The 13137-nt window shown below is 34.2% G+C and overlaps 1 protein-coding gene across 1 annotated transcript in view; it reads left to right on the top strand.

The window, feature by feature from the left end:
• UBR5 (ubiquitin protein ligase E3 component n-recognin 5) overlaps positions 1-13137 on the top strand; it is a 162263-nt gene that overhangs the window by 36544 nt on the left and 112582 nt on the right. Inside the window, 4 exon segments of the mRNA XM_020969574.2 lie at positions 7951-7995; positions 8426-8507; positions 9044-9120; positions 9860-9979. Of these exon segments, the coding sequence (XP_020825233.1) occupies positions 7951-7995; positions 8426-8507; positions 9044-9120; positions 9860-9979 (324 nt within the window).

Here is a 13137-nt window from a genome sequence, read left to right as displayed (position 1 = left end):
GATAATGTGGTAGGGGAACAGAGAAACTTGAAACTAAACAAAGCATCTTTGAAATGATAATGTAAGTCAGTTTCACTGATTCCATTTACAAAATTATGTGGATATACTTTTTCAAGACTATTCCATATGATGAAGATTCAGCCATGTATTTCTTTTCACCATTTCTGTGATTTGGAGAAGAAGAAGTTGTGGGCTTCAAGTCAGCTTTGAGAGAATATTTTAGGATGTTAAATGGGGTCTTGGCGCTCTGATGAAGTAATTTCATTCCAAATACTTTTACACTTTATTTTCTCTGCCCCTAATCACTTGAGTGTTTTCTTAACCTCTCTAGTTATAAAATAACTTAAAAATTTTAAGGGATAGAATTGATTATTTAATCTGTCCGCAAAATAACAAATCTTTGATGTGAAAGTACTGAACATTGTTAGAAGCTTAATGCTAACCTATCCAACTACTTTAATACTTTATTGATTGTACTTGAATGAGATTAAATACAGAACTGAGGCTCTTTGTGGCAAAATTCATCTCCTCATGTTATTTTCCATTATAACTGCATGCAGAAATATATTCTGAAATGGTATTTGGCTGGCCTATGTTACTTAAAAAAATTTTTTTTTATTTCCCTTCTGCATATATATATAGGAGATCTTTCTAAAAGCTGCTGCTAGGGAAACAGATGATAATTTAGGGTATTTTAAGTGTCTTTTAAGGTTCTTTTAAATTGAGTGCCATATAATATAAATACTTAGAGATGATGATTAACTTAGAGATTAAAATGAATATGGTATCAGGACTTTAGTGACTATAATTTACATTGCTAATGTAAGCTACTTCCCATTCTATAGTTTACTTCTTTTATGCTTAAGAAATTTCCTTTTTATACTTATTGAGGATTTTTTAAACTAATCCACAGGGAACAGTTTATCCACATTAATATCCCTCAGACTTTAGAAGTTTAGTTTTATAGGATGATAGGTATTTAAGCAGGGTTTAAGATTATTGTATTCAGAGGTTTTTCACATAGCTATTCAGTGTCTATTAGAAAAGTATTCAACAACTATTGTGCTATAAGAAATGATGAGCAAGCGGACTTCAGAAAAACCTGGAAAGACTTGTACAGACTGATGCTGAGTGAAGTGAGCAGACCCAGGAGAATATTGTACGCAGTTAACAGCCACATTGTTCGGGGACTAACTTTGATAGGCTTACTTAGCTCTTCTCAGCAGTGCAAGGATCTAAGACATTTCCGAAAGACTCATGATGGAAAGTGCTATCCACTTTCAGAGAAAGAACTATGGAGTCTGAGTGCAGATGGAAGCATACTCTTTGCTCTTTTTTTTCTTCTGTTCTGTTTTGTTTTCTTCTTTCTTGTGGTTCCTCCTATTGGTTCTAATTCTAATTTACAACATGACAAATGTGAAAATATGTTTAACAGGAATGTATATGTAGAGCGTATATCAGATTGCATGCCATCTTGGGAAGGGAGGAGGGCAAAGTGGGGGAGAAAATTTAAAACTCAATCTTATTGAAGTGAATGTTGAAAGCTAAAAATAAATTAAATAAAAATAGAATGCTAAAAAAAGAGAAATGTATTCAACATCAAAATAGATTTTTATTTCATTTATTTAGAATCTTAAACTTGGAAAAGACCTTAGAAGTCAGCTAGCCCTAACCCACTTACTCTGTGCAGGATTCCTGACAGCATTCCAATAACTTATTCTGTGTTTGCTTGAAAACTTCTGGTGGCAGACAGTTCACAAGGCATACTTTTACATTTTTGATCTACTCAATGTTATTATGTTGACAAAATATTTTAACTTCTGCCTGCTGAATCTACATGGAATGAGTTAAATTTTTACATGGTAGTTCTTTAAAAAAAAATGTGAAAACTACTATCGTGTCCTTTAAATTCTTTTTCCCTGGGTTAACTATGCCAAGTTTGTTAAACAAATCCTTATATATGTCAGGATTTTGAGTCCCTTCATGGTGATTCAGGTTTGATTGTGTCCAAATTAAGATCATTGTTCACTGCTGAATACTCTGTTTGAGATCTGACCATTCAGTGGATCCTTGTTGTCAACATTATACTTCTGTTAAGACAACCTAATAATGGCATTTATTTGACACATTTTAAGTCTTAAATCAGATTATACAGTCCTTCAGTTCATACTACTTGAACTGCTTTTAACTCAGATTTCCCTTCTAGACTTGAGCACTTGGATTATTTATTTTTGGCTAGACAATAGGGTTAAATGACTTGCCCAGGGTCACACAGCTTAGTGAGTGTCAAATGTCTGAGGCCAGATATGATCTCAGGTCCTCCTGACTCCAAGGCTCCATCCACTGCACCACCTAGCTGCCCTGAGCAGTTGAATTGTTGACCCTTCATTGCAGATTTTTACTTTTGCCATTATTAGATATCATTTCGATATTTTTGATGTCCAGTGTTTTCTGTTTGTTTTGAACCCTCATTGTGTCATCTAATATATTATCTATTTTCTCCCTAGTTTTGTGTCATCTGCATTTTTGATAAATGTGTTTTAGGTCATCATCCACATAGAAGAAATAATTAACAGGCCACAGAACCAAGCACAGACTTGAGTCCTATTTACTGTCTTCCAAGTTGATATTTAATAGAGTAATCATAACATTTTATTTAGGATGCTTTGTCTAGCCAAGATTATATATAACTCTACTGCTATCCAATTTCATCTTCAATTCAACAGACATTAATTAAGCATCGACTGTATGCCAGGCACTCCTACAAAGATAATGGGAAAATTTTATCAGATGACTTGCTGAAATCCAGATAAATTATATTTATAATATTTTCCTGTTTCACTTGTCTAATAAGCATATCAAAAAAGGAAACTTCACTTATTTTGATTTAACTTGTTTTTAATGAACCTATATAATTTCTAGAGATCCTTCAGTTCCCCTTTCTAAATACTCTTAGACCATGCATTTAGTTTTTTCAGGAATTTAGTTGTGCATAGATGTCACATTTAACTAACATTTTGAAAATCATCTTATCAAACTAACACTTTTCTTTTTTCTATAGTTGTATATAAACGTTACTAAGAGAGGTTTTAGTCGTTGCATTTGCAGGTCCATTCGGTATTCTGGGATAAAAAATTAGAATTCAGTGTAAAAGCAGAGGGATAAAATTAAGTTCAAATAGAAGCAATCAGTAAGCATTTACAAAACATCTATGTGCTAGGCATTATGCTAGGCCTTGGGGAATATGAGTACAAAGAATTCAGCAGTCTTTATTCTCAAGGAATTTATACTCCACTGGGAGAGACAAAAAGTACACATCTAGGTATACATAATTCATATAAAAGGAATAAATACAAATCAGTGCAAAGGAAGGCAGGCCATTGTATTTGGGGAATTGGGAAAGGCCTCATGTTGTGCTTGAGCTTTGTCGTGAAGAAAGAGAGAAGCTCCTTGAGGCATAGGTGAACAGGGGATTGCATTACAGGAGTAGAGGGATGGCATCTGTGCACAAACACAAATATGGGATATGGAGTATCATGAGGGAGGAACAGAAGGGCAGGTTTGGCTGGATGGCAGTTGTGTGTAAGAAGGACTAGAGTAGAGAGAGCAATTAGGGGGCTATTGCAGTAATCTAGGTGAGAGGTGGTAAGGGCCTGAATTAAGTAGGATGGTAGCTGTGTGAGTGTCATGAAAGAGTCAAATGAGAGAGATCCTGTGAAGGTAAGCATAACAAGATTTGGCAACTGATTGGATTTGTGGAGTGAGGGAGAGTGAAGAGTTGAGGATACCGAGGTTATAATTAGGGGAATCTGGAAGGATGGTGGTGCTTTCCACAGAAATAGGAAAGTGATTAGGATCTGAACTAAGATGGTAGATATGATAGTAGAAAGAAAGGGAGTCAAATGTTAAAAATGTTGTGGAGATAGAAATGGCAAGATTTGGCAACTGATTAAATATGTGAATTGAGGGAGAAAGAATGTATGATGCGTTGTAATGTACTCTCTCTTTTTTTTAGAACTCCTCTTCCCCACCTTTCCCATTTCCTTTAAAACTCAGCTTGAATACTACCTTTCATGTGAGGCCTTTCTTGCTCTCTTCCTACCCCCTTCCACATCCTTAACTATCTTAAGTGTATTTTATGCATATTTACCATAGGTATCCAATACAATGTAAACTCCTTGAGGTCATGTATCCCAACCTATCTGGCATCTAATTGATAAATGCCTACTAAGTGATGGACATATATTACTTTCCTGTGCCAGGGGTCCTGTCTTCCCGTCTCATATTTCCAATGGCAGGCTCCTAGGGATTGGTCAGTTGATATCAATACATTTGTCTTTTACCTTTTTTTGTATCCTTAGGGCTTAGCACAGTAACTGACATGTAATAGGTGCTTAATAAATGTTTATTGACTGACTTACCTGGCTTGACTATCATTCAGCCCATAATTTTGAGTCTTTCTGCAAGGATTCTCATGAATTTAAAAATCTGAAGTGCTGTAGGCCATGAAAATATCATTGACTACTGTTTTGAGAAACCTAGAATGCTTCAACTCAGGACAGATACCTCTGCTAGTTACAGGATCATAAACATTAAGTTACCAAGGAACCATAAAGATAATCCAGTCCCACTGCTTTTATAGATGGCACACAGGCCCCAGATAGGTTAAAATTTGTCTAAAATGATAGTTACTTGGTAACATAGTTACGTAGCTGAGACTATAACCCAAATCTCAAAGTTTGTAGTGGCTTTTTAGTGTTTATTTTACTACTGTAGAAAAAGCCCCAATGCAGTGATATAAAAAAATGTAGGCCAATAGTGGTGTCATACAGACAGTGCAGATAAATACAGGAGAAATAGAGGTATCCATTACAAACTGCCTATACCTGATTTTTGAGAGAAAAATTAATCTTTGTGAATTGACCAAATGTTGTGGTCATTTATTTCATGTATCAGAAGCAACAGCATGGTAGAATATTTATCGTCTTCTTTTAGACAGCAGAATCATTATTGACCTAAGAATTTATTTTTCAAGAAAAAGTAAATTGAATGGAAGGCCCCGTATTAGAGAATTAGTGTATAGACTTTTTTATACTGAAAATCACAAGTCGAGTCAGCAAACATTAAGAGCCAAGCGCTGTGCTAAGCTCTAAAAATACAAAGAGAAAAAAATGGTCTCTGCTGCTAAGGGGCTCACAGTCTAATGGAGGAGACAGTATGCAAACAGCTATGTACTACAGGAGGAGAGTGTGTGTCTATGTGTCTGTGTAATTGGAGATAATCTCAAAAAGAAGACATTAGCATTAAGAAAGAATCTAGAAAGGTTTCTTGCAGAAGAGGCTATTTTAGTTCAGAATTAAAAGGATGCCAGGAGATGAGTAGGGAAAGCATTTCTGGTGTGGACAGCCTGTGAAAATGCCTAGTAATCTCTTATGAGAGGAATAGCAAGGACAATGTTTACACAATCACAGAGTATCGGGGAAGGTGAGGGGTGTAAGATATATGAAGACCAGAAAAGTAGGAGTCAGATTATGGAGAGTTTTAAAAGCCAAACAGAGGGTTGTATATTTGATCTTGGGTTAATTGGGAGCCATGGGAGTGATGGGAGTGGGGTCAGGTTAGGAAAATCACTGATAACTGAGTAGAAGATTTACTGGAGTGAAGAGAGACTTGAAGCAGGGAGACCAACCAACTGACTATTGGTAGTAGTCCAGACATGAGGTGATAAAGGCCTGTACCAGAATGATGGCAATGTCACAGGAGAGAAGGCTCATGGAATAAAGGTGTTATGAAGGTAGAATTGACAGAACGTGGCAGTAGATTGGCTGTGAGGGGACAGGGTGAGAGAGTAGAGCCAAGAATTGAGGATAGCACCCAAGTTGTGAGTCTGGATGACTGGGAGGATGTGAGGTGGTATCTTGGATTGTAACAGGGAAATTTGGAATATTAGAAGGTTCTGTTTTAGACATATTGAATTTATGTCATCTTTGAAACATCCAGATCAAGATGTCCAGCAGGTAATTGGAGATATGAGACTTGAGGTCAGGAAATAGGTTAGAACTGGGCAAATAGATCTGGAAATTATTTATATTTGTATAGCTATAGGTATCTATCAGTCAAATTGAATCCATAGCAGCTATTGAGATAAAGCAAAATAGTATATTAAAAGAAGAGGGCCAGGATAGAGCTTTGGGAGACACTCGTGGTTAGCCAGCAAAGGAGATAGAAAGGGAGTAGTCAGAGGCAGGATGTAGAAGGACCAGGAAAAAGCAGTGCCACAAAAACTTAGAAGAGATTATCAAGAAGAGATATCAAGAAGAGTGTGCGCACACATAGATTTTTGGCAAATTTTTCACCATAAATTGACTTCTGCCCAACAATTATTTCTAGGATAATTGAGACTTGGTCATTAATTTACTTGACTGTTCTTCAGTATGTCCTCTTGGAACTCCTAGATTCCTTCAAACTCAGCTGAAGTGGGAATATATAGACTGAACTGTCTGTCCCCTCATCTGTTAATATTCACAACTTCACTTAGTACTTTGTATTTATTTTGTATCAACACAATCACTTAGGCCAGTGTTAAATAGATAGTCATAAGTAGATAAAGACTTGTTTTTAAATCCAGAAATGCCTGTTTTATGTGAAGCCTCAGTCAGTATGGTGGTGTGATGATTTAACCTGGCCAAGTCATGTGACCCTGAAGTGTTGTAGGCCACTCTTAGTTACAAAGAAGGTGCTGGCCTGCATTGGTAACAGTGAGTTCCCTCTACCAATGATGTCACAGATTCAGTTCAAGTACTAACTCCTTGCTTTCCTTGAGAGCAGAGACTATTTTTTGTCTTTGTATCTCCAGTATATCTAGCACAGTCTCTGGTATGTAGTAGGTGCTTAGTATATTCTTATCAGTTAATTGATTGAGACCATGGAAGATGGAAGATTGGTTACCTGAAATAAAAAAAAATTTCCTTTGTTTTCTGTTGTTTGGAAGGAGCACTTATTTGTCAGCCCCACCCCCATATCGATAAAGGCAACTGAATTCACTTTTTAATTTGATTTCTCAAATTCTACAAGTTCATAGGAAGTTTGTAACATATGCTAAGCTAAATGTAAGAATAAAGTGGACTACTTTAATGAAATGATACTCTTAAAAATATAATTTGTTTATATTGACATTCTTATACCTCGAGTTAAAACATGACATTGCTTATATTTTAATATTAACACAAAATATAGGTTAAAGAAGACAGTTATTTTATTCTGATGAATTTGATTAACTTTGCTTATCTTTGTAGAAAATAATAAGATTAATGCCTTTTTATATTGTGATTTGTAGTAGTCCAGATACATTTATATTATCTTTAAATATTCATGTCAACTGTGTAAGGCACATAGATCAGAAGTATCCTGATTTATCAAGTGAGGAAACTGAGCCTGTGATTTTAAGTAACTTATTTACAATCATAAGGTTGGTAAGCTGTGGAGCCTAGACCAGAACTCCTAATTTGTTTTAAGTCCATTACTCCTTGTTCTAGATTAGATTTGTATTTAAAAAATGTCCATAACTTCTTCCTATTTGTTTTCATTCCATTCTAATTCTTACTATGACAGGCATACCTAGATGGAAGCACCTTTTGTTGTTAAGGAGAAATAATTGACTTGGCATGTATTGCTACTGCACTAAAGGATTGGTAGGATTTGAAAAAAGGTTTTATCTGCAGTGATAGAAGGAGCAGAGTCCAACTAGTGGTTGTCTTTGTGGAACAAAAGATTGTTTTGCCATGACTCATCAGTGATGCCGTAATAGTGAGGCGGTTTGTTCTACCATAATAGTTGTCATTAGAATAATGGATAAAAGATCTACCTGTCAAATGGGAATATTCTGCTGTTTTCATGTAATAAGTTTTTTATTTGACATATTCACTGTACAAGTTTATTTGTTTTTACCAGGTTACGGGAAGTGTCGGAGAAATTGAACAAATATAATTTAAACAGGTAAGACTTTTTAGCTGCTTTTTGTATTTAGAAAAATATTTTGTCTCTTCCATGTAAAAAAGCCACAGTAGCATGCTTTCTAGATTTCCTTAACTTAATCAGTTCATGTTCTGTTAAGTTCATGTTATACCAGTTCAAGTTTAGCTAGCAGTTATGAAGCATTTGTTATATGAGCATTGATCTTAGAAGTTTGGTCATTTGATTCCATGGGTCCTGTTCATACAAGTGAAGCCTGTGATATCATGTATGTTGACTTCATCAACATTAATAATTAAAGGGGTATCTTAATTAATATATAAACATATCTTACTTGATACACAAATTTTATTTTGGATGCCAATTCAAGTCTTTATGCTTTTTTTCTACGTAGTCTTCCCTGTTCTCCTAGCTTGAAATTTATTTAATATTGTATTTGCTTTTAACTTTTCAGTCACCCTCCATTGAATGTATTGGAACAGGCTACTATTAAACAGTGTGTGGTGGGACCAAATCATGCTGCATTTCTTCTTGAGGTAGATATTAATTGGTTGAAGTAAAAGTATTAAAATAATCTTTCTAATTATTTAATATTAGGTCCATGTTACCTAGTAAAAGTCATAATTGTCTAATAAGATTAAGCTTGTCGTGGGTCCTTCATTACTGCTCCCCACAGTTTACCCAATTAAAGACAAAATTTTAGAGCTGAAAAAGGGACTGCATATATGTTTCTGGCACCTCATTTTGCAAATGGGGCAGCTGAGGCCTAGAGAGATTAAATGATTTCCCAAGGTCACGTTTTTTCAGAGCTTCTTATTCCTTGTCTTTTTTTTCTTTCTATGGATTTCTACAAAACTTGGATTTTTCTCCTGTAATTTCATATATGTTCATCATTTCTTAAGTACATAAAATCCTTTGGGGTTAATTAAGGATGTTCTTTTTTTGGGGAGTGGGCAGGTATTCTCACAGAGTGCTAGCTTATTTTGGGGGCCAGGATAGACCTATATTTGAAGGAATACTTATATATTGACACTTCTGTTTTGAATACTTCATTTCTCTCTCTCTGTTTTAGGATGGTAGAGTTTGCAGGATTGGTTTTTCAGTTCAGCCAGACAGATTGGAATTGGGTAAACCTGATAATAATGATGGGTAAGGCTGTACATCCTTTCAACTTAATATATGTTTAAACTTTGGGTAACTTATTTTTAATGGCCTTTGTTTTTGTGTCCCCATAACTAAAAGTGAGGCATTATATCTTAACAAGGGTATAGTTTAATCATATTTTTCATTTTCAACAAAATTATGCATCTAGCATAAAATTAAAATCAGCAGAGAATCACTTGAATTTAGTTGAAATAACTTTCTGGATGGAATGCTTTGAAGTTTGTAATAGGTTCTAAAATAGACCTTTTTTTTGATATGAATCTATTTTGGCTGGATTGACTTTGTAGGTCACATTAAAATTTTGCCTTAATGTTTATAACAACAAATAGAATTTATTTGACTATAGTTGGACTGCTTAAATGAACCCTAATTTTGGGTGCTTAAAAACTGATGGGTGATGTCTTGTTTATTATTTTGTTGAATATCAGACAATTAACCTTAAATGTTATGTTTAACGTTTATTTATAATTACATTGTTGAACATTTTTACAGTGAGAACAGAATGGTTTGCTAATGTGAATAAAACATGTCAGCTATGTCTTGCTAATTTCCAGTTAACATTTTAGTATTTTAGTTAGATTAGCATGGAATATTCCCCAAGGGTGTTGCTTAAGCTGGTATGTTACCAGAATAAGTCCCTGAGAATTGAGACCTGGGATTCCAGGTTTTGTTCCTAACCCGTTTGGGATTGTTTTGTGACTGATCTACCATCTTTTATTTTCAGTTCAAAGTTGAGCAGTGGCTCAGGGGCAGGAAGGACATCCAGGCCAGGCAGGACTAGTGACTCCCCATGGTTTCTGTCTGGTTCTGAAACTCTGGGCAGACTGGCAGGCAACACCCTTGGGTAAGTTTTGATAGGATTGAGGCTGCAATTTGTTTGTATCGTAGTCTTGTATGTGTCTATACACATATAAACTGTTTTACCCTATGCGTAAAGAACACTTATAGTCAGTAGTGGTCCAACTAGGTATTGAGAAAACATTGATTAGAGGTCTAGGCAGGGGTCTCATGTTTAATTGTTCTAGATTATTTAGATATAAATTAACAGTATACATAGAATTGCTATTAATCAGGCTGTTCATCAGTATTATCGGTATTATTAAAACTTTTAAAAGGAATCAATGTTTGATGACCAAAAGGATAATTTTAAGGCGTAATAAGATCTGTGTGCTCACCATTTTAACTTTTTAATATGGGAGTCATTAATTTCTTCTCATTATCCTAGTCTTATAGCCATTTTGGATCTGTTAATTGAGCATTCTAAAATTCTGCAGCTGATATTCTGTTATTTCCACAATTTGAACCACAAATAAAGGAAAGTTTTACCTGTTTTCTTTTTCCTTTAACATATTCACTCTAACCATCTATCTTATATACAATTTCATTTTCAAATGCCATATAGTAGCTCCTTCTGTTTTTATTGAAGGTTTAAACTATAGGCAGAATAACAAGTGACCCCAGTATTTTAGCTCTGTCATATATAAACCAATGTTAATTTTTTTATTATTAACATTATTTCTATACGTAAAGCTTTCCTTGTCAGGCCATTTTCATTTGAAACATCTTTCCTTGATGAAAGATAAAACTATCCAAATTGGAAAATACAGATGGATTTATAATGAAGAATTTTAGTAAATATATTAAACACTTGTTAAGTAAGATTCTTAAAAATGCAGTAAAACATTTAAAAATTATAATTCTGGAAAACTGAAAAAATTTTGAATTTTATAATTTTGTGGCTTTAAGATAAATTATTATTTTTTATGAGTAAATGAATTATAGAGGAAATGATCAGAAATATTGAGTGAGGAATTTAATGAATTATGAATAATATAGGAAGAAAAAAGACCTTGATAAAGAATCAGATAAGATTGGAATTAAGATTTTAACGAGATAGGTCAAAGAAAATTGCTACTTTGAGAAACAGATGATGGGCTAAAGAGGTTAAAGTGAGAGTATGAAAAGAACATATCATGGATCCAAAGATGATTAAAATATATGATTGAATGTTGTATTTATGTAAAATGATAGAAAAGTGAGTATTGAATATATTTAAAACACAGCTAATGTTGATGTGATATTTTGAACTTGGTCTTTCTCCTTCTGCTTAGCACAATGCCTTTCACGTAATATATGTAATTTCTACTAGATCATAACGAGAGGCTTTTATTTAAGTTTTAACTAAAAATGTTGAATGCTTTTTTTGCCTTCTCTGTAATCCTCCTGAATGACTTTAGGTACACTTTAATTTAAGTGAATATGACTTCTTTTACCCACATCTCTTTTTTGAGGAGAAAAGCATTCTCTAAGCTTTTGTGAAACTCCTTTTTAATGGTCTTAAGGAAGGCATAGAAGGTAAAGCATTATGCAAATATATTGTGCATGTAAACTCACTTTTAGCAGTATTTGGACAATTGCCTTTTAAGAGTATTTTTCTTAATTTCTGCCAAAAACTATGAATTACCACAATTTTTTTTTGCATTTGTCACCATTTTGCTAATTAAAAAAAAAGATTTGTTGAATAAGATTAAACCTAATGTCTTATTTTCATAAATATTATTTTGGAAAGACTCAGTTATAATTTTTTATATTTTCAAAGAATGTAACTAATTTAATAATAATATCATCATAACTAATAAGATCTATATCAGCCATAACTTAGGGTAGAGCTAATTCTGAAGAAATAAAAGCCCTTGGTAAGATAGTTTTTCAAAATTTTGCTTCCACTGCAACCCATAGTAGTGGGGTTTTTTTGTTTTTGTTTTGTTTTGTTTGTTTCTTTGGTGAGGCATTTGGGGTTAAGTAACTTGCCCAGGGTCACACAGCTAGTAAGTGTCAAGTTTGAACTCAGGTCCTCCTGCCTCCAAGGCCGGGGCTCTATCCACTGCTTTACCTAGCTGCCCCCATAGTAGAAGTTTTAACCCTTTACTGTTTGTATTAGTCATACATTTCTTGTTTTCCTAAATTTGGTAATAAAATTGTAATCATCTAGTAAAAAATGTTTCTGTGTTCTACTTTCTTTGCTCTGTAGCCTCATTTCCTACTCTGTCCTCTTACAGTCCCATCTAGATCTAAGTCTGTGATCCTATGATCCAAAATAGCTCTTAACTGCTAGTAATTCACCTGTACAAAGTGCTCAGCTGGTGGTGTAATAGGTAAAGTGGTGGGCCTGAGTCAGGAAGACTTGAGTTCAAATCTAACTTCATACACTTATTAGCTACATGACCCTGGACAGGTTACTTAGAGGTTGCCTCAATTTCTTTAGCTGTAAAATAGGGATAATAATAACACCTATATCTCAGGGTTATTGTGAGGATCAATAATCTTTGTAAAATAATATTAGATAATATTTATTAAAAAAAAGCACCTGGGATGTAGTAGGTACTATGTAAATGCTTAGTCCCTCACTTGAATTGGAACTTAATTTGGTCCCATAAATGATTAATTTTGGCTTTTGTGGACGAGCAAACAGTAGAATTACATTCTGGATGAAATTGTTTATCCTACAGTTGATAATTATATAGGGAAACCAAGGGAATGTATATGATTATAATAAATGTATATTATAGTCATTTCTTATCTCAGAAAGTTGTTTCTTTGTAAGTAACTTTAGAGAAATATACTTTACATACCTGAAACAGGAAAACTTAAGAAAGTACTTTGATAACTTTTAAGTGACGTGAATGTTTGCTTTTGGCATTGTTATCGCGACAGTAATCAGTGCCACCTTCTACTATGAATAAGTTAAGCTAAGCAACAAACACTTCCTAAGGGCCAGCTTTGTGTCAGGCTCTGTACTAGTTCCTGAATGTACAAAGCTAATTCTGTCCTAGAAGCATTTATGTTATTTTGTGTAGACAATAGGCACATAAATACAGATTGACAAAACAAATTCAAGACCTACCTGGAAGTGTTCAGCCCCGGGGACTTCTGTCTTGAGGTTCAAAAGATGCATATCATTTATTGAAGAACTTAGACCTCCTTACTATCATTCTGTATCCA

This window comes from Phascolarctos cinereus, unplaced genomic scaffold (assembly GCF_003287225.1).
Source record: "Phascolarctos cinereus isolate Bilbo 61053 unplaced genomic scaffold, phaCin_HiC Scaffold_4;HRSCAF=312, whole genome shotgun sequence".
NCBI lineage: Eukaryota > Metazoa > Chordata > Mammalia > Diprotodontia > Phascolarctidae > Phascolarctos > Phascolarctos cinereus.
This window is presented reverse-complemented; position numbering and strand designations above follow the sequence as displayed.